A 19,899-nucleotide genomic window follows, 5' to 3' on the forward strand; every position below is an offset into this window, starting at 1 on the left:
AGTTTACTTGAGAAGCAGATTTGATTGGATAAAAGAAGGAAAGAGTGTGAAGTTAAAAACCGTCGTAAGCAAAGACAAAGATGCATTTTAGGTGAGTTCATTGTCACGACAGCCGTCGTTTGTCCAATTAGTCAAACAATAAAAAACACCAATAAGTAGTTACAATCTTTATTTAGATACATTAAATCAATAAAAATCGTGCCTCCGCTAAATCTTGACATGGTTTGTCAAGTTTGGGGTTTGCAGCGTAAGGCTTGATTCGTTGTTTTGATTTAGATTTTTTTTCCGTCTATTAAAACGTCTTGCCATTTTAATAGAGGAGTTCACTGACGAGTTCGTAATAAATATTAAAGCTGTAGCATAAGTTCCGTCTATCACACGTTTTAACGTTGTAATAGAGGACTGTCAGTGATTAAGTGAAACAACCCGTCTAAGTATCAGAGTGTTATAAGTTAGAGGGTTTTGAAAGTTTTACTAATACACGAATCTACACAAATTTTATATTATAAAATGGAGTGTCACGTGATCAATGACACACCTTCCAAGTGTGACATTAAATGAATTATTCAGCAAAAAAAGGATATACAAGAAAAGTTACGTTGCAATATATTTAATAAAATAAACTATACAGAACAATTCTCAATCTCACTTTATGCACTGTAAATATCCAATAGTTATACGGTTTGTTGCGCTGTGTCTGGTAACGATGGCCTTTGTAATTCACCGAGTAATGGCGGCACTGATAGTTTTGTCTGCGGTCATGTCCGGGTTTTCCTTGGGATGACCGGTAACTGTCCTGTTCCCGTGGTTTGTCAGTTGTAGTTGGAATGGAGTGTAATCTGTCCCGAAAGTTCTGCAAATCTTTCAGATGCTTAGTGTTTGTATTCAAAATAATCTCGTCAAAGTTTTTTAGTTCACAGTTGAAGTTAAAGGACGTATTCCTAATCCGTTTTAGAGCTGATACTCTTAGATTGTGAATAACTCCCTCCTTCTCTCTAATTTCGTTATCAATGAATTTCACTACTGCCTGGGCAGTTTTCCTTGTTTTATTTTCAGCTATTTGTTTGAAGAGGACTTCAAACTTTTCATTGTCTTCTTTGGCAAGGTTTAATGTACATGTTAACCTTGCCAAAAACCACGAGGGGTATTGTCCTGTGCGTAAACAATGGTTTACGCTTTCTTTTCGTTTTTAGAGAATTAAACGCTTCTTCAACGCTTCCTGGATTTCGTTAAACTCCTGTGGAGGATTGCAATGCGAATTAACGCTTGTATTATCCGGCAATCTATCGTAAACAATTCTGATAAAATATCTCAGCTGTAGTTTTAGCTGTCATATTTTTTGTAGGTATTGCCATCGAAAACCTAGAAAAATGATCAGTTATGACTAATACATATTCGTAACCACCCTTTGAGCGTTCAAGAGTTGAAAAATCAAGACATACATGTTCCAATGGTTGCGACGTTTTGATATTAACAAGAGGAGCTTTCATATTGGTTGTAGTTTTCCTCCTGATACATCTACCACAATAACAAATATGGTTTTCAATGTCACGGTTCATTCCACACCAATAAAGTCTATCTTTGGCAAGTGAAAGAGTTCTATCTCTACCTTGATGACCCATTTTATCATGAATATGATGTGAGACTAGACCTATGAAAGATGATGGTAAAACAAGTTGATGTACAATACCTGTTTCTGTTCCTATGTCTCTCAATAATTTGTCATCAATAATTCTGAGTTTGTCAAAACACTGAAACAATGCTCTACTGTAAGGAGTTGGTGGTATTTCATTCTTGGTGGTATTTCATCCTTATGTGGTTTGTATTTGTTATAAACTTGATCAAACCAATATGATATGTCTGGATCTTTAATTTGTTTTTGAATAACGTCAATACTTTGAAAGCTTTCATTATGTAATGCACTGATGTTCATTTTGATAGCATCTTCAGTGACAGGTAAAGTTCCAATAAATGGACATATGTTTGATGTATTACATATTGCAGTGACAGAATTTCCCCAGTCTGTGTAATTTCACTAATCTTGATACATAGTTGCAAATTCCTCTCCTTTGATGATACAGTAGTCACATCTTGTTTCGGTAGTATAGATATACCTGGTAAACGAGACAGTGCATCTGCATCTGCATTTGTTTTACCTGGTCTATACCTAAGATCAAAATTGTAAGCTGACAAAGCTGCAAGCCATCTATGGCCAGTTGCATCTAATTGTGCAGTTGTAAGTACATAAGTGGATTATTATCCGTATATACTGTAAACTTGTGGCCATATAAATATTCTTTGAATTTCTCCTTGACAGACCACTTCAGTGCAAAAAACTCTAATTTATGAGCCGGATAATTTCTCTCAACCTTGCTTAGACTTCTACTGGCGTATGCTATGACATGTTTCAGTCCATCCTCCTTTCCCTGATATAAGACAGCACCTAAGCCATGTAACGAGGCATCAGTGTGTAATTCAGATGATTTTGAATAATCAGGATAGGCTAATATTGGATAAGAAGACAACTGTTGTTTAAGAAATTTAAAGAACTTTCTTGCTCTTTTCTCCATTTAAAATCTGCCTGTGGATGATTAATAGGTGTTTTCCTTCTACTTCGGCTTTTCTTTTGTGTTGTAGGCATAAGATCTATTAAAGGTCTGGCTATTTTTGAAAAATTCTTGATAAATTTCCTATAATAGCCTACAAAACCTAAAAATTGACGGATTTCTTCACGTGATTTAGGTTGAGGCCATCCCAGTACCTTTGATACCTTTTCTTCATCAGACGCAATGCCTTTTTCTGAAACAATATGACCAACATATTTCACTCGGGTTTTTAAGAACATTTATTTGGAGAAAGTTTAACTCCAGCTTCCCGCAACTTTTGAAAGACGAAGTATAATCAGTCTAAATGTTCTTCATAAGTCTTGGAAAATATAATAATGTCAACCAAGTATTGTTCCATGAGCCTCTGATAAGTAGCAGGTGCCTTTGCTAACCGGAAAGCCATTCTGTTGTATTCATAGAATTCTAGTGAACCAACAGTAAAAGTAGTACGTTCTTTATGTTTCTCGTAATTTTCAATTTGATGATATCCTGATTTCAGGTCTAAAATTGAAAAATACTTATTGCCAGAAAGAGAATCCAAAATCCCATCAATTCTTGGTAAAGAATAACTATCTTTGATGGTTCTTTGATTTAATTCTCTGAAATCTATGCATAGGCGTAATTCACCTGTTTTCATTTTGACAAGTACAACATTTGAAGCATAAGGAGAATGTGAACGTCGAATTATACCTGCACTTAATAACTGTTGCAAGTGATTTCTCACCTCATGAAACATTGATGGGGGAATTCGACGATACATTTACTTAAATGGAATTTCATTGGATAATTCTATATTATGCTTTACTGACTTGCTATAGCCAATATCTGTTTCACTTTTTGAAAAGATGTCATTGAAGTTATATATCAACTCAGTCAGTTTTTGTAAATTGTCTCTTGAAAGTTCATCTTATGGAATGTTAATTCCATGATATCAACCTCTTTGGACACACAATCATCTTTAACAGATGTAAAATTCTCAACACTGACTGGTTGAACTTCACAGAGTAAAGCATGTGGAGTTAAAGTAACAGTTCTTGTAGTAATATTACTAATATGTACAGGTACTACTCCATTCTGTCTATGGGGGTATGATATAAGTACAGGAGACACATATAAGTATTTAGGTATCTTTGATTTAGATGTTGTCTGTTACAACGCACAAACTGGTTGATATGGAAGTTCTTTATGTAGATGACTACAACATCTGTATTTGGGGGAATAGTAACTCTAGATGACTCAGCTAGTCTAACTAAAGCTAGCACATTCTTGTGTCTTTGTAACTCTTTGTCTCCTAAAGAAACACATCTAAATGCAAGGTGCCATGGAGCAAATAAATTTGCTTCTTGTAAGTACCTAAGACCATGCGATTCCTTAACTAGATTCATTAGAACAGAGATAATGTTAGTACCAATTAAAACGGGAACACATTTGTTATATGATGTGTTTGGTACAATAAGGAATAAACCATCTACAAAAACTTGATTGGTGTCGATACCTTTAGCTTTCAGAAAACACTCAATATAACCCAAGGAGGGTAATGATTGACCATCTGCACACTATACATGTAAAATATTTGACAAAGATTGCAGTGGTATATTATACAAAGTTTTTTAATAAAAACTCTGACGAATTGTTGAAATTGAAGATCCAGTATCAACACGTGCTGTTGTTTGATAATTATCAATAGTAATAGAGACCTCATTTGTTGAACCAACTAAAGTACATTTATTGATGTTTTCTTGATAAGATTTTGATTTTGAAGTTTCCTGGTTGCAAAATGACTCTGAATGTCGAGTTTGCCTATAATTTGCACACTTTTCTCTTGCTGGATCATTTGATATGCTTTTAAAATGATTTTCATTATTGATGGAGCTTGGTTCTACATTTGTGTCTGCTATCCTCTATTGGAATATCCTCTGCTACGGTATCCTCTGCTGTATTGACCTGGAGTCTCATATGATCTGTTACTGTTCATGGAATCTGTACAACTCGACCATTGTTGATATCCTTGCGGAGTTGACTGTCTACCATATTGTTGTGGTTGATAGGAAGTTGATCGTTGCTCCTGGCTGTTGTACCTACCTTGATTACCCCTTCCTCGCCAAAATGGACGTTCACCTCTTCCTCCTCTGTTGCATTGCTCTCCTCTCTCTTGTTTGATTTTTGATAAGGTGTTCTCAAAAGTAGTCATCTTTGCATCCATTTTTTCAATTTTTTTTAAAGATATTCTCTAAGGTAGTATCAGTGGAACTTGTAATTGGATTAAGAGGAACAGAGGTCCTAGAACTTGCTTTGGAATTTGAAATCTCTAATTCAATAGCTCTGATTTCTTTTCTTAAAGAATCAAAGTCCTCGGTAGTTTCATATTTATACCTACTGGCATTTTTAAGTTCCGAATCTCTGAGACCTGACCAAAATTTGGTTCGAAGCATGTCATTTCTTGCCGTCTAGCTAATGTGACCTTTTTCTACAGCAGATTGTAATATTGTTTCTAACTTCATTCCATATGACTGTTTCACTGTCATAAACATTACCAAAAAACACCTTCCAATTTATGAATAATCATTTCAGGAGTTGCTTCATCAGACATTGATAGTAATAAGGATCTAGCTTTTTCTTTGAGAGAATTCCTTATTGATTGTAACAAAATTGGAGTGGAGTAATTTTTCTCTCTAAAAATACACTTGCCTTCAAATTTCCAAACCTCTAATGATGAATCATTTTTCTCTTTCCCTGATAATATTTGGATTTTTGGGGAGGATAAGGTAACTGGGTTAGGAGAACTAATTGGAGGAGGCAATATGGGAGAACGGCTTAAAAGAGGGAAAAGAGACTTTGGTGTGGATGTTAAGGTGCGTGGAATACCTTTGGAATCTTTGTCTGTTTTAGACTGTGTTAAATCATGGTATTCTTCCATTGTCAAATTTTATACTTTGTATTTTGTGTGATATAACGATTGTCTTAACTCATCTTCAGACATCTTTGGTTCTTCTTTGACAGTTTTACCTTCTTCTGCACTCTTTGCATGTGTAGTTTAATCTATGAAATGTATTTACTTTAAATATATAGATACAAGTAGGAAATTAAATGACTCAGAGTCTGTACAAAATATAAAACACTAACATGAATTTCTAATCAAGTAAGAGTTTGGCAGATATCTGTAAATTAAAGTGAATGTTAATTAAAAGAATAATAGAATTGAAAAATATATTCACAATCCTTAAATTAATTTCAGGATGAAACAATAAATTTAATTCATTCCTCTGGTTTACTTTCCTCACTGTCACTTGAATTGTCGGAGTCATCGACTAATGAAGCGTCACTGATGAACTCACCCCAGTCTCTCACACCCAGTTTACCCTCCTTGTGGTGACGAGCATAGCCAACAAACTACAGAATAGCTGCCACATGGGCACACATTCCTACCACTCGTGCACCAGCGCTACATTTACAGTACCACCCACAGATCTCACCTGCTTCGTATCTTACCCACAATAGGTAGGATTTAGAGGAGACATGGCGGCTCTGCAAACGCACTCGTAATAGACCTGGCTCCTCTTTGTATACTTGAATGGCGCAGTCACCTTCAATGTGCTCCTGGGCATAACTAGGCGATAACCTTAACTTGTGTGTACCACATGTCAGGGATCTGAGTTGCTCCTCATCCAAGCAGGGAAAATCAGTAAGATCCTCAACTTCCTCCCAGAAAACTGTTCGACGATCTAGTTTATTAAGTTCCACATGCTGCTGCAGTGTGTTTACCTACTTGGAGAGGTAAAGCATCTTCGAGCCAAGAGCCAGGTCTTCTTCGGCATCACCAGCAGAAATAGGTTTCAAATACCTAAGACAAAATACATGGATGAGCAATTGTAATAATGTAAATAACAATCTAATAAAATATGGATATTTAACCAGTTTTGTATTGTCATAGAAATTAAAGTAATTTTAAATGTATAATCTTACAATTAAAAAGCTTATAAGAGTATAGAATATATATATGCATATTTTAATTAATATCTTTATATAAATACATGTACTATTATATGTAGTGATATACAAAAAGTACATGCCTGTTAGATATGGCACACACAATGCGGACAAAGTCCCCAATGTGCGGATTTTGGTTTGATGGGAGAATTTTTCCTAAATAACGCCAATGTTTAATTCGGGCATTGGCCGATTCAACAACCCACCAGATCTGTGAAAAGATAAAAAGATATATATTATATATATGATGATAGTTCATGTATAAGCATTCTTATTAATTTACATGGCTCAGAAGATACAAGTTTCTAGATTAATTGTTATAAAAACTGGAACCATTTTTTAAAAGACCTCAATTTAATTCTTATTCATATATTGTATACCTTTGTTACAAGTCGACTGGAGTTTGCATTTTCAGTTGGCATCTGTTTCTCTCCCTTTGTCATGAAAGATGGCATCTGTGCTTGTATTCCCATCTCCTCAAGGAAGTCCAGAGAGTCCCTGAATCCCCTGTCAATGACAAAAATATCTTCCTCTCTGACCCAATTGCAAATGTCCTCAATGTTGGTTTTCATGACATGATTTAATATGGTGGCTCATTGTTCTTTGCGATGTAAGGACCCGTAACAGAGATGAAGTATCCAGTCGTTGACACAATTACAAGTGGTTTGACTAAGGGCCTGCCTTAATGTAAACTAAATGATTGTCTCTGAAACTTAAAGTTACCACTCTTATTGATGTAGATGTTTGTTCCGTCTAGGACTAGTATGGCCTGCTGGGTTGCTTCATCACCAAAAAGAGTCTGGGCCAGTGGTCGAATATGTTGTTGGATGACCGTTTCTCTTGTGATATGACCAAATCCAAGATTTTCTTTAACAAATCTGCCATTCATCAAAGATGTTCTGATTGACTTTATGCTTCTGTGAACACTGGATTTGGAAATATTAAACAATGTAGAGAGAATGCGGTTCGAGTCCCCTTCCCGAAGTTTCATCAAGAAGATGGCCAGATTTGTACGAACGGATCTTGCAGGGGTTGATCATGTTGAATGTGTCTAGCTATCAATATATCATTATTGCCGATCATTCCTTTAAAAGGAATACTTGTTTAGAGTTGAACTACTTTCATTATACTAGCATTTGTATTAACTTACCATCATCTGTTGCTTTTCCGTCATCTTTTACCAGAATATCTAAATTAAGAAAACCTTATTAACAACAAGTGTATATAGACAACCCTTCTGAGATCTTACACAAGCAGTACAAGTACACTACTGGTACCCCCAATTTTGAAACAATTGTCATTTTGTGTGCAGAACAGGTCGAGAAAATTATGTAAAGATTTTCTTTTCTTTCCCCCTTGTTGTCAGCTTAATTTAAGACTGCAAATGCACACAATTTTTGACTTGCTATGTAAATAAGAAAGAGTATCTATCACACAACTCTATTTGGATGAAGTCAAAACTGGGCAAATCCATTTGGAAGTGTAGAAGGGTGAGAAAAAAATAATAACCCTCTAGAAGTAAATTCTTGAGAAAATAACCAACCTTCGAACTGGATTTCTGACAAGTCTTGACCAGCAAATTGTCCAGCCATATTATTCTCCTGTATAAGTAGAAGTTTTGCTATTTTTACCCTTTTAAATGAGACCGGAAGTGGCTCTATAATGAGTCTCGTGCACTTTGCCTGTGTGTCCTAAATGATTACACAAGTTGCTGTCCTTTAAAAAAGGACTACAATACGTGGACCATATGCATGTGTTTTCAACGAAAACGTGAAAGTCTTAAGATTATCTGAGATTCCTCCGACTCTAGCCGCCTACTTTTAACCACTAAATTTGTACGTTGTATTATATATATATAGCCCTGACTTTTCATCTCAGAGTTTAGGTTCATACCTCTAAAATAATTATGATCTTAATTAATGAAGACTGCATGTATAGTATCAGGCATTCGGCGAATTCTACTATTTGCGCAAACATTACGCTTTGCACTACTTTGTGAACTATGCAGTGACAGCTTTGATTTCATATTTTGATGTAATTTTCTTGAGATTTTAACTTTTATACAGTGACAGAATTATTCAGTCATCTATTATATACAGTCACATAATTATTCAATCATACTTAAAAATCGGGAAGTTTTCGGAAAACAACAAAACATTGCAAATTACATGTATGCTATTTAATGCCTGTTGTAGTTTCGGCATAACATTAACTTATTTCATAATACTGACAGTTCATATCATATGCCGATCATTTTTTTAAAAGGAATTCTTTGTTTCTGTACTGTTTACCGACAACTTTACAATTACAGCGCCTTTGAACTTATGTGTGCATATAGCATAGAATCCTGATCCCGATTCATGTGCTAGCCTGGTTCCCTAAGCAACCCATTACGCACAGGAACCAGACTAGCTCATGCGCAGGCTGAGTTTTCCCCATAGCATCCGGTTTAACCTCGCTTATATATTTTCTGCGTGGACCTCAGGGTCCACGCAACAACCATTTCAGCTGATGCTCCTTCAAACCAATAACCTACAAAAAATTTAAAAAATGGTGCGTCAAAAGAACAGTTGCGAATCATTTGTTGTGTGCTTTCCCATGTTAATATTTAAAATGAAAAGATCTAAAGCGTTTGCATTACATAAAAAATCTGCCGAGATATATGGACGAAAATGTGTACAATACACATGTGTATCTCATTATAACTGGATCATAAAGCAAAAAAATTGGAGAGAAAAAAAGATTAATTTATTGAAAATTAGAGTAAATTAAATTTTAAAAAACAACAATTGATGAAAAACTTTGTTCTTATAGACAGATGATTTCAAATACTTTTTGTTTGTTAAAAATGATTACAATACAAAGAAACAAAATTATATTTATCTTACTTATATTTAGCGTGTACGATATTTGGAGGAATATGATTTTTCAACAATTTAGCGTGGATTTGATTTAGCACAGGTCTGAATGTACCTGTTTATCGACTTATATATATTATATCTGGCGATGACCTTGATTTAGTGGACGCATTAACACCTATACATCTATTTTAGCCCTGCCTTAGAGTCAAAACCCATACTCCAGTGGACATGAAAAGTACAATTTCAGTAGAGGACTTCCTGGTAAACATAATTTAAAGTCAGTTTTTCATACAGATGTGGGAGAATAGAGAAGAAAATTTTTGAATATTAGATGCATTAACACTATATTGCCATATTGCCTCCCTCCCACTTCATGTCCTGAACCCCTGACCCAGGGGCAATGAATTTCACAATTTAAGTAGAGAAGTTAGTTGACATCATAACCATGTGTTCAGTTTGTTTTTTGCCCACATATGTGGCAGTAGAGAAGAAGAATTTTTTTTAGATTTAAAACATTTTTTTGTACTATTTTAATTGAAAAGCTGTTATTTATGACAATATTTGTTAAATTTAGTATGAACACAGCAAAAATGTTGAAAGTGTTGCTACTATAATGTTGCTATGCATACGTAAATACTTATCTTCTGAACGTGCTGAGCAGAAGATAATTTTATTAACTTAATTAACAAGGAATTTCGATTTTGAAGAATTTTTGAATGAGCAGCAAATGAGGATAGTGATTTTGAATTTGAGGGTTTTGATGTAGATGACATTACAATAAGTAGGCCAACAGAAAACTTTGAAAACTTTATAGATGCAGACAATTGGGTGGCAGGAGACAGGGAGCCCCCATTACTTGACTATACAAAAACTCCTGGATTGAAACAAACAATTCACAACAAAGGATCACCTCAACAATATTTTGAACTATTTTTAATGATGATGATTTTGAATTTCTTGCACAACAGACCAATCTGTATGCACAACAGTTCTTGAGATCTGCTCAATTGAAACCATGCAGTAGTTTTCATAAATGGCATGATACAAATCGCTCAGCAATTTATTTCACTCCTCATGCTGATGGGACTTGTCCATCAGCTAGACATCAAGGAGTACTGGACAACCGATCCGCTGACTACATCATATTTTTCAAGCGTCATGCCAAGGGACCGGTTGTTGTCATTGATGACTTTCTTGCATCTAAATGACAATTCAGAATTTGTACCACGTGGAAAAGAGGGCTATGATCCTCTCTTTAAACTTGGTCCCTTGTATCAAAACATTTTGGACAGGTAAAAGAATGTTTTGCATGTAAAAAGTCTGATGATACCAAACTTTATTTATTATACCAATCAGAAATGAAATTTGGGATGTTTAAGTCAAACACCTTGTCTATCTGTCTCTATATTTGTCCAGACCAGTTCTTCATTTTGTCCAAAATTTCTGCTACCAGTATTATTTGTATAATAATTAGATAATCATAAACATTTATATATTTCGGTTGCTGAAATACTGAATACAGGGTTATTTTTGCCCCGTGTAATTTTTTGTAACGATTTTTTTTAAAAAGATTTTAAAATAACTATTACCTTTAGTGCATTTTGCCGTTGATTTTGCTTTGGAGCCGGATGGTTCATCTGTCTGACACTTGGATGCAGTTGCAGCTATTGAAAGTAAGAACAATGTTCTTAAAACAATAAAAACGTCCAATTGTTAAAAAATGCAATATTAAAGCAAAAAAAAAAAAACCAGTGTCACTGTTCTATGTTAAGTACATTATATGTAGTGAATTTCAAATTATATTACATTTCAATTTTTTAGATAATCCAGAGCCTGAGGATGTAGCGGTGGACGTGGTAAACGTAGTGGTAGTGGTGCTTTTCGACTTGGAAGCCGTGGATGGAGCTAATGTTAGGGAAAATATGGATACATAAATATATATTTTGAATATTTTAATTTTGGAAGAAAATTTCAGTTTCATGAATATTAATTTTAATTACCTGTTCTTTTTCTTCTTATAAAAAGTTGTTATCCAACTGCAGGATGCTTCAATATTTTCAATTCCTGTTGAAATTGACATACGATATGAATGTTTGTGTATTTAATTTTTCAATGAATGAAATGCATAAACAGCTATTAAAATGTAATAACGTGTATGTGTAAAATTTAACTATACCCTTCTGTACAGGTACTTTAGATGGACCTGTCTCACCTAAGTCTTGGACATTACCTGAAACGAAGACAGAAAATTAATAAGTATAAATAATATTTTATATTTCTGAAGGTTGCATGCATCAATATTTCAATTTTCTTTGAACTTTGTAATGGTTTTTTAATTATCAAAATAAATAATAATTATTGTTTATAATTTTACCAGTTTCCATGGCACAGATGGTTTTGTCAGCATCTACTTCATCCTCACTGGAGACAACCATTTCCATCATATCAATGGCTTTCTCAACTGAACTCCTTACTTGTCCCTTTCGCACTGCAAGTGCACCACTAGAAAGTTGCCTGTTTGAAGGGATACTGATTGAGTCTGTCTCTGCATCTGTATTGCCTAAAAAAATTGCAAAAATAGAATCGGGGAACATTACTCAGAGTGAAAACTTCATTATTAAACTAAAAGATGTAAGAAAAAGTTTTACCAGGCTTAATTTCCCATTCCCCTAGTTGTACAGCCGAGTCCTGTCCAGACCATGTTTGGAAAATTGGTGTTGAATACGTGTAGACGGGTGGGCCACTCGGAGTATAAATTGTGTTGAGGGACTAAAAGAAGCTCTGGTAGATATTTGATTTTGGTCTCTGCCCTCCACATAATTTCGCAAAGATGGCCCTCAAATCGAGAAATTTTTGTGCCGGACATCCTCCGAAAGTGGTCCTTGGCGTGCTTCCAGGCCCCTTCAATTCGATTGGTGTGGATCTCCACTTCCTCCCTCGTTTCCTGATTAATGTATATTTTCTTGAAGGAGTGTTTGTGCAGTACTGTAGAATGGTTGTACCCCAGCTCGTTCAGTCCACAGTAGGCACTCCAACCACCGTTGTATATAGTGGACAATGCTTCTACGTGTCTCTCAATGATTGGTACGACGGTGTCCTCCGACATGTCTGGGACGGGGTATATGAGGAGAGTGTTAGTTTCCCGCTCCACCATTCCAAAAATCCAAACCTAAGAAAAAAAAATTAGAATTTAAAGTATTGAGTGACTCAGGTGACCTAAAAAAAAGGCCCTATTGTAAACATGGTAAATGAAACAGTCTTGTTCAAGTGTTGATGTGAATGTACGGCGGAGGTCGTTTGTCCCGTAGTCGATGCAAGAAAACCTGCATTGTAGGTGTAGGTTCATGATGAGATCTTCTCAAGTCGTGATCGAACTATAAATATATTGTTTACTTCAAAAATGTTTACCTTACAAAATGACACAGTAAGTATCTTTTTAAAAAATCTGTTAATGCAATTAAAAGATTAGTAGTTAATGCATTTCAATTATCAGGTAATTAAAAATAAATAAAATATCCCTTTTCATAAAACAATCATGCACAGTATACAAGTAAAAAAAATATGCTATGATTACTAAATAGTTAAAAATAGAGGCCTTCATGCATGAATCAGCACAATTTATATATAATCCATCCCTTGCAAATATGTACCATGGAAGAGAAAGAATTCTTAATATTGGGGTTCACCTCTGATCAACTACCGGTACATATCAAAACTGACCTGAAGATAAATATATTACCATTGGCCTGGAGGACATATTTCGTTTCCTACATACAGTACTGATAGCCTATTAAAAACATCTGATCACACAAAGACAAATAGTTCATAAATAATTACACACATTTAAGTTGCATTCAATGATGCCTAAATTCTTACCTCCAACTCTGAAGCTTTATTTACTTTGCCCAATCTTCGGCTGGACATCTTTTTACTTTCTAAAAACTTGGACTTCAAAAATTCAAGTTTGGACTGAACCTCTGAAGAAGAACAAATAGAACATTGCCCTTTAATGCATCTTTGATTAACCATAGAATGAATTAGGTTCAGGACAACATGAGAATATGGAAAGTTTACATACTGACGAATAAACAACTTATGGACAACAGGTGAACAAAAAAGTTGACTTGAACCTTCGGTTCAGGTGAGCTTAAAATGTAAACTGAAGGCAAGAATCTAAACTTTGCATCTACATAGTTCTTTTAAAAATCCGTAGCATTATTTTAATACTTTTCTATTTTTTATTTCATTTTATCCAGTAGATTAGTTTGTTTTCATTATTTTATGCGTATCCCTTAGCTTAGATTAATTGCTTTGTTAATCCTGACTGTGAACAGGTCATGGGGAGCAGTTAATTGCATTAGGAGGAGAGTGTTAGATAATAGATAGTGTGGGGAGCAAGGGGAGTAGTGATTTATAGTCTTTAGATTTATAGCTTAACCTTAGGAAAGTTCATGGGGAGTAAAGGAGGAGTGAGAGGAGTAATTGGGTATATATAGCCGGGATAATTAGAGAGGGTGAGAGAAGTGAGAGTAGAAATGTTTTGATTGTTTAATTGGATTTTAGTGCCTTTCATTCATTTACACGTATTTTGGATTTATTATGTGATTTTCATTTGGATTATATTTTATTCTACTTTTGGATTTTAAATAAACATTTGTATCTTTTTGAATTGCGTTTATCTTATGAGAAGAATGAGATGATTTTTTTTTATAATTTAAAACCTTGTTTGATAAACTATGTATTTGAACTTTTTCTCTGCATTTGCGTTTCACGACATAAAACCGGTTTTCTTTAACAAATGGACAATACTCTGTACGGAAGGCGCAACAATTTTAACCCGCAACCGACCTTACCATCCTTGCGAAACAGATGTTCATTGTAGAGAGACAAGGATTTAATTTGTAATTTTGATTAAAATGTACAAAAATTCGCTATTTTTGTGAGGAAAAAAAATAGCCAGTTTTCCCAGCATTATAAACGAACTTTACAACTGAGACTATGTTTGCTTTGCCCTTGTTTTTTTTTTTTTTGTCTAAAACTTTTGTCTAAAAGACGCCCATGTGACACCAAAAAGTCATTTGATAGTCAAATAAGACATTGTAAAGTTAAGGTGTCCCATATCTTTGCAAAACCACCAAAAAATAGTTTAGAAAAATCCATCAGCATTTTCATGCCGGAAAATAAAGCTTAAACAAAACAACTTCCTGTTACGCCTGTTTGGAAAGAAAAATGTTGCCCATACTGTCGTGCGTAGACAACATTGTTCATAAAATGATTGACCTTAAGGTAACAATAGGTCAAGGTCATAACAATGTGTATGACTTTATTCTTTTCCAAAGTTACTTTTCTGACGTCCATCAGTCAAAAGATTTTAAAATTATCGTATGGAAACAAAATTTCCCTCAAAAGATCTGATAAATAAAATTAAGGTTGAAAAATTAACAACAGAACACCTCAGTGTAGTATCATTGTCCTTTGATTCAGGTTTGAAATCCCCTTGTCAAATTATATTCATGATGTGACTGATATATATATTTTTATACCCCCGCAAACGAAGTTTAGGGGAGTATATTGGTTTCACCCTGTCCGTCTGTCTGTCCGTCCGTCTGTCCGTCTGTCTGTAGACGCAACTTTGTCCCCCCTATAGAATTTTTTATTACTGCATGGAACAGTTTGAAAATTTGTACATATGTTGCACACCATCTGAAGATGTGTACCTGCAATTTTTTTTAAGATCAGACAAGAGTTAATGATTTTATGACAGTTTTCATATTCCTTATTCTATATATTGTACACTAATGTTGAAAAGTAAGGGAGGTAATCCTTACAGATTTTATTAATTAATTAATAGAAAACACTCTAAAATACATCCAGATGGAGTTTTTTGTCTTTATGTCTTAATTAATAAAAAAAAATTATTTTTTATAAGTATTCTATCAACTGACAATGCAAAGTTTTTGTTTGTCAATGATAAATTCTTAAGAGCTAATAAGAACATCAAAGACAAGTGTGGCTGAATTCATTTGTCCCAAGGGAGCCATTATCTGAGCCATGGTTCAGATGGAGCATGTGTTTAGGGGAAATTGAAATTAAATGGGTGATGGTTTTGGGGCTATTTTAAAACTGATTCATGCAAACCAAAAGGTCTATCATAATAAGGAAATAAATGATATAATTATTAATTAAGAAGTTAAACTATTTTTAGAGGTTGTTTAAATTCATTTGTCAAGTAAATTGATGAAGTGACCCTATTGGGCATTAATTTAAATGAAATTCAAAATTACTGATATGATTGTAGTGTTTTGGCAATTTTAAAATTGTTTGTAATATTAAATTTTCTTTTTTACATATTTTTACATAGTATGGTAATTATGGTAATGTTTTGGGATTTTATTAAATTTAACAAGATCATCAAAGAAAATCATAGTCCTATGGGATCAATTTTCTGATATGGAGTTCCATTGTGCCATAGGAGAAAGTGAGGAAAATTTGAAACAACTAATTGCATCTGTCAAGACTCTACTTAGAAAGATATTAGAAATTTTATCAACAGAAGAGCATTGCTTGGCTACCAGTATTTCTATTCACTGCAAAGGGAGGGGTTATTGTCATTTTGTTGGTTTTTCTTTAAATCAATTAAATTAAAAAAATATATCATCAAATACATACATTTGTAAATGTATTACTGTTATAGATATGTATTTACAGTGAAATTCTGACAATTTTGATTTTAATTTTTCTTTGTTAACTAACTTTTTTTTTTTACAATTCTAGAAATTTTTTTTTGTATGTGTTCCAAACCTTTATTATTCAATTCAATTATTTGTCCCATTTGAAATTAGCCTAGCGGGGGTATTAGTCCCATTAGGACAGTTCTAGTTTTAATTTGACATTTAATTTAAAAAAGAGTCAAGGTCCAAAAAGTTGGCATGGTTAAGCTAGAATAGAACGAAAACAGACCAATTTTGTTTTAAAAAGTAGACGGCGACCAAATCCACAGGAGACCAGGTCAGATTTTGGGATACGCTTCAGTGCAGGATTTTGTATAGTCGGTACTAAACATGTAAATACTTTGCGCATCATTGTAACATATTTTATGATCGTTATTATTATTATAATTATTTTTTTTTTTATCCGAAATGGTTTTAATATTAATCTTTTATGCAGAGAGGATCATTCAACGATTATTCCAAAAGTTCCAACATTGTATTGTTATTTTGTAAAACAATGTACAAAGGCACAAATGACAAACACATGGGGAGAATCACTTTATTTACAGCCATTAAGGTAAAATCTCCATTTTGTCGAAATTGTATTGTATTACTAAAACGTTTTGTAATATCATTGACAGATCGGTTGGAACGTGCATTGGGTAAACCTGCTGAACAGTCGTCAACGTTGACACCACATGAAGCCAAGCTTGCAGTAGATGGTAACATAGGTAATAACGTGATCCAAGGCCATTGTGCACACACAGGATACAATGACATAAACCCTTGGTAGAGAGTGGATCTGCAGGCTGTGTATTCCATCACATCTGTCAGAATACTCAACAGAGGAAAAGATGTGTACGGAGGTAAGCGTACAGAGCAACGAAATTGCAAAATCTAAATATAGTGGACGAATACAATACGGCAGTCTTAACCTTGCTGTAAATGCCCCTAATTTTGACTTAATCATGATGTAATCATGCTTTTCTTGGTTTTTTTTTTTTGCAAGTAGAATTTCATTATTATCAAGTATTGTGGCACTTATGCGGCGTTTTCCTTTGATGATTGGTGTACAATCATTTCCAATACTTGTCCTTTACCCGAGTAGGCGTGGCATATCACCGTACAATAACTTTAGACTCTACAAGTTATTGTACTGTATGAAAAAGTGCATGGTGATTGTACCGTACAATAAATATTGAATTATTGTATAGTGAGAAAAAAGCAAACTATAAGTCTGTCCCAAGTTATTGCTTCCATCGCTTTTAGGTGATTTTTGATAAAATTACACATACCTGTGAAAGAAATACAGTTGAAATCGTTAAAAGGGAATATATCCAAGATATTTTCATTGAACAATTATCCCTTTTCACTCAGAAAAATTCACAGGAACGAAAACAGTTTCCTTACGGAGATTTATAATGGGAAATGTTTACATCTTTTCTCCATTCGGAATACACTCGGAATACATCGCGCAATTTTTTAACGTTATCATCCGGGCTTATTAATGGCTGTTGCAATGCAAAATATCCGTAGACTTTAAATTTCGGGATGTGTATCGAAACCCGAAGCGGTAGAGAGGGCGTTTCGAAACAGATAGTCTGGACATTTTTCACATTAGTGGATGAACGTAGTTTGAGCACAAAGGTATTTACTATTATTGAAATATCAAGCAAAAAGTGGTGGAAGCAAAAACTCAGGACAGAGTATAACACAAAATTTATGCTTTAATCAATTTCATAACAACTCTAAACTACATAAACACCTGCTGAACGTCCTTGTGTAATTTTTAACACAGACAACATAAAATTCAACAAAAAATAGAAAAATATAAGTTTCGTGTAGTTAAACAACCTATCTGGCTTAGCTACTATCTATACTTTAAAACTGAAACGTAATGTTGCAGTTTTTAAATTCTCCAAATGGGAGTCTAGGCCTCTTGCTCATGGGCTCCTCTTCGCTATGGACAGTTGCTGATGTTTCCGGAAAAACGGAACACTCGGAAATATTAGGAGTGGATTCATCTGCAGGAGTCGCAATCGAGTTATCGGTACACTCGTTGGGCGGATCTAAAATCTTGGACACATTAGCTTCCATTTCCGCACTGGACCTTTTGTATTTACGGACCCCTGCTTGTGAGCGATGACCAGTACGATTCATTATCTGTTGTTCCTCTACACCAGACAAATATAGCTGCGTCGCGCAAGTGCGTTTGCCGCTATGATTCGAATAATTTTCCTGTAAACCGACTTCCGCGCATGCCTTGCGGGCACTCGTCACGCCTCCGTTTCATTTCCAGATACAGCAGTTATTGTATGACTATTAGTCCAACAAAAATAACTTATTCGGGGTTTTTTGTTGTTGTGAGGCAGTTCGTACTCTAATGAGTACGGCATCAATAATAGTTATATAAAAAGGAAAAAAAAATTAAAAGAAATACAGTTTTTAAAAAGTTTTATTTTCTTACATCTTTTACACCTCTTTGTTACTTTTTAAGATGATTCCAACCGGTTGCGGGATGTTACCGTCACTGTAGGAATGACAGAATCTGATGTCAACAATGTCTGTGGTTTCTTTGCTGGTCCCGGTACTGAGTCACAGCTGGTCGTCATCAAGTGTCCAACACTACCACAAGGGAGATTCGTTAAGATCTCCAAGACAACTGAGTTTCTCACTCTTTGTGAGGTTGATGTGTTTGGCGTCTCTGTCTAATATTCATTAAAGCCGATGACTAAGCTGAAATGTTGCCGACTTCTGATACATGTATATGTTTGTGCATCCTGAGGTATTGATTATCTGTTCCTATTCAATGTGACTTTTCAAATCGCTTCAAGTTAAAATTCTACAGCTGTTGCCCTATTTATACCTATATATGTTTTTGCTTTTAATGTTACATGTCTGACTTTTATTAATAATGCTTCTTACATTGGATATAACTGTGAAGCTTGTTAATGTACCTTTATATTTAATTCAACGTAATTTAAATAACCTTGATCAGTACATATTGGTTTTATTTCTGTTTAATGACTGTTATGGCAATAAATTACATTTATGGTATATTTTGTTTTATTTTTAATGGAACAGTAATTAAGGCATGACAATTATTTACACAACAAAATATATAGAACTTTTTTTAATAGCGTCTGTTAGATCTTAAATCCTTGAAGACATATTTGAAACGAAAACCTGTTCTGATTGCTCTGTACAGATTATATAACATTAAAAATTGTGAAAGCTAAAATATAAACCATTTGATTTCGTTACAACCCGTCGCTAACCCGAAGTTTTTTTAAAGCTGAACAACGCTCGTAAATAGGGACTGTCCGCCATATTTCTTTTTCATCACCGCTGTCCTTATAACCCCTATATAAGACACCGGCCTCTAAACAGTTCAAAGTACCTTGCCGTGTTACTCGGTCGCGATGAAATTATCAAATTGTACACACTTTTTTTCATTCCAGGAGAATACTTACATCAAATGAATCGGTCAATTTCACAGGACGTAAACTAACCTTTCAGTGGACTGAATGGTAACTTAATAGAAACTGACTGGTACTTGAATGGTCACTGACAAGGTAGTTTTCCATTAGCCTTCAGTTACCTTTCAGTGACCATTCAGTTGACTGAATGGCAGAAACATTTCAGTGACCATTCAGTCATGTTTCAGTTACCATTCATTCACATTTCAGTTACCATTCAGTAACCATTCATTCACATTTCAGTTGCCATTCAGTC

The 19,899-nt window shown here is 34.5% G+C and overlaps 1 protein-coding gene across 1 annotated transcript; it reads right to left on the minus strand.

Moving 5' to 3' along the window:
- Positions 1-11,039: 11,039 nt before the first annotated feature.
- LOC128169905 (uncharacterized) lies at positions 11,040-12,048 on the minus strand. The gene is made up of 5 exons (XM_052835939.1): positions 11,829-12,048; positions 11,631-11,684; positions 11,455-11,518; positions 11,261-11,359; positions 11,040-11,118 (listed from the first exon to the last, which is right to left on the minus strand). Exons 1-4 carry the CDS (start codon positions 12,046-12,048, stop codon positions 11,272-11,274), a joined length of 426 nt encoding a protein of 141 aa, XP_052691899.1. The 3' UTR covers positions 11,040-11,118; positions 11,261-11,271.
- Between the last annotated feature and the right edge of the window lie 7,851 nt (positions 12,049-19,899).

This window comes from Crassostrea angulata, unplaced genomic scaffold (genome assembly GCF_025612915.1).
Source record: "Crassostrea angulata isolate pt1a10 unplaced genomic scaffold, ASM2561291v2 HiC_scaffold_256, whole genome shotgun sequence".
Taxonomy (NCBI): Eukaryota; Metazoa; Mollusca; class Bivalvia; order Ostreida; family Ostreidae; genus Magallana; species Magallana angulata.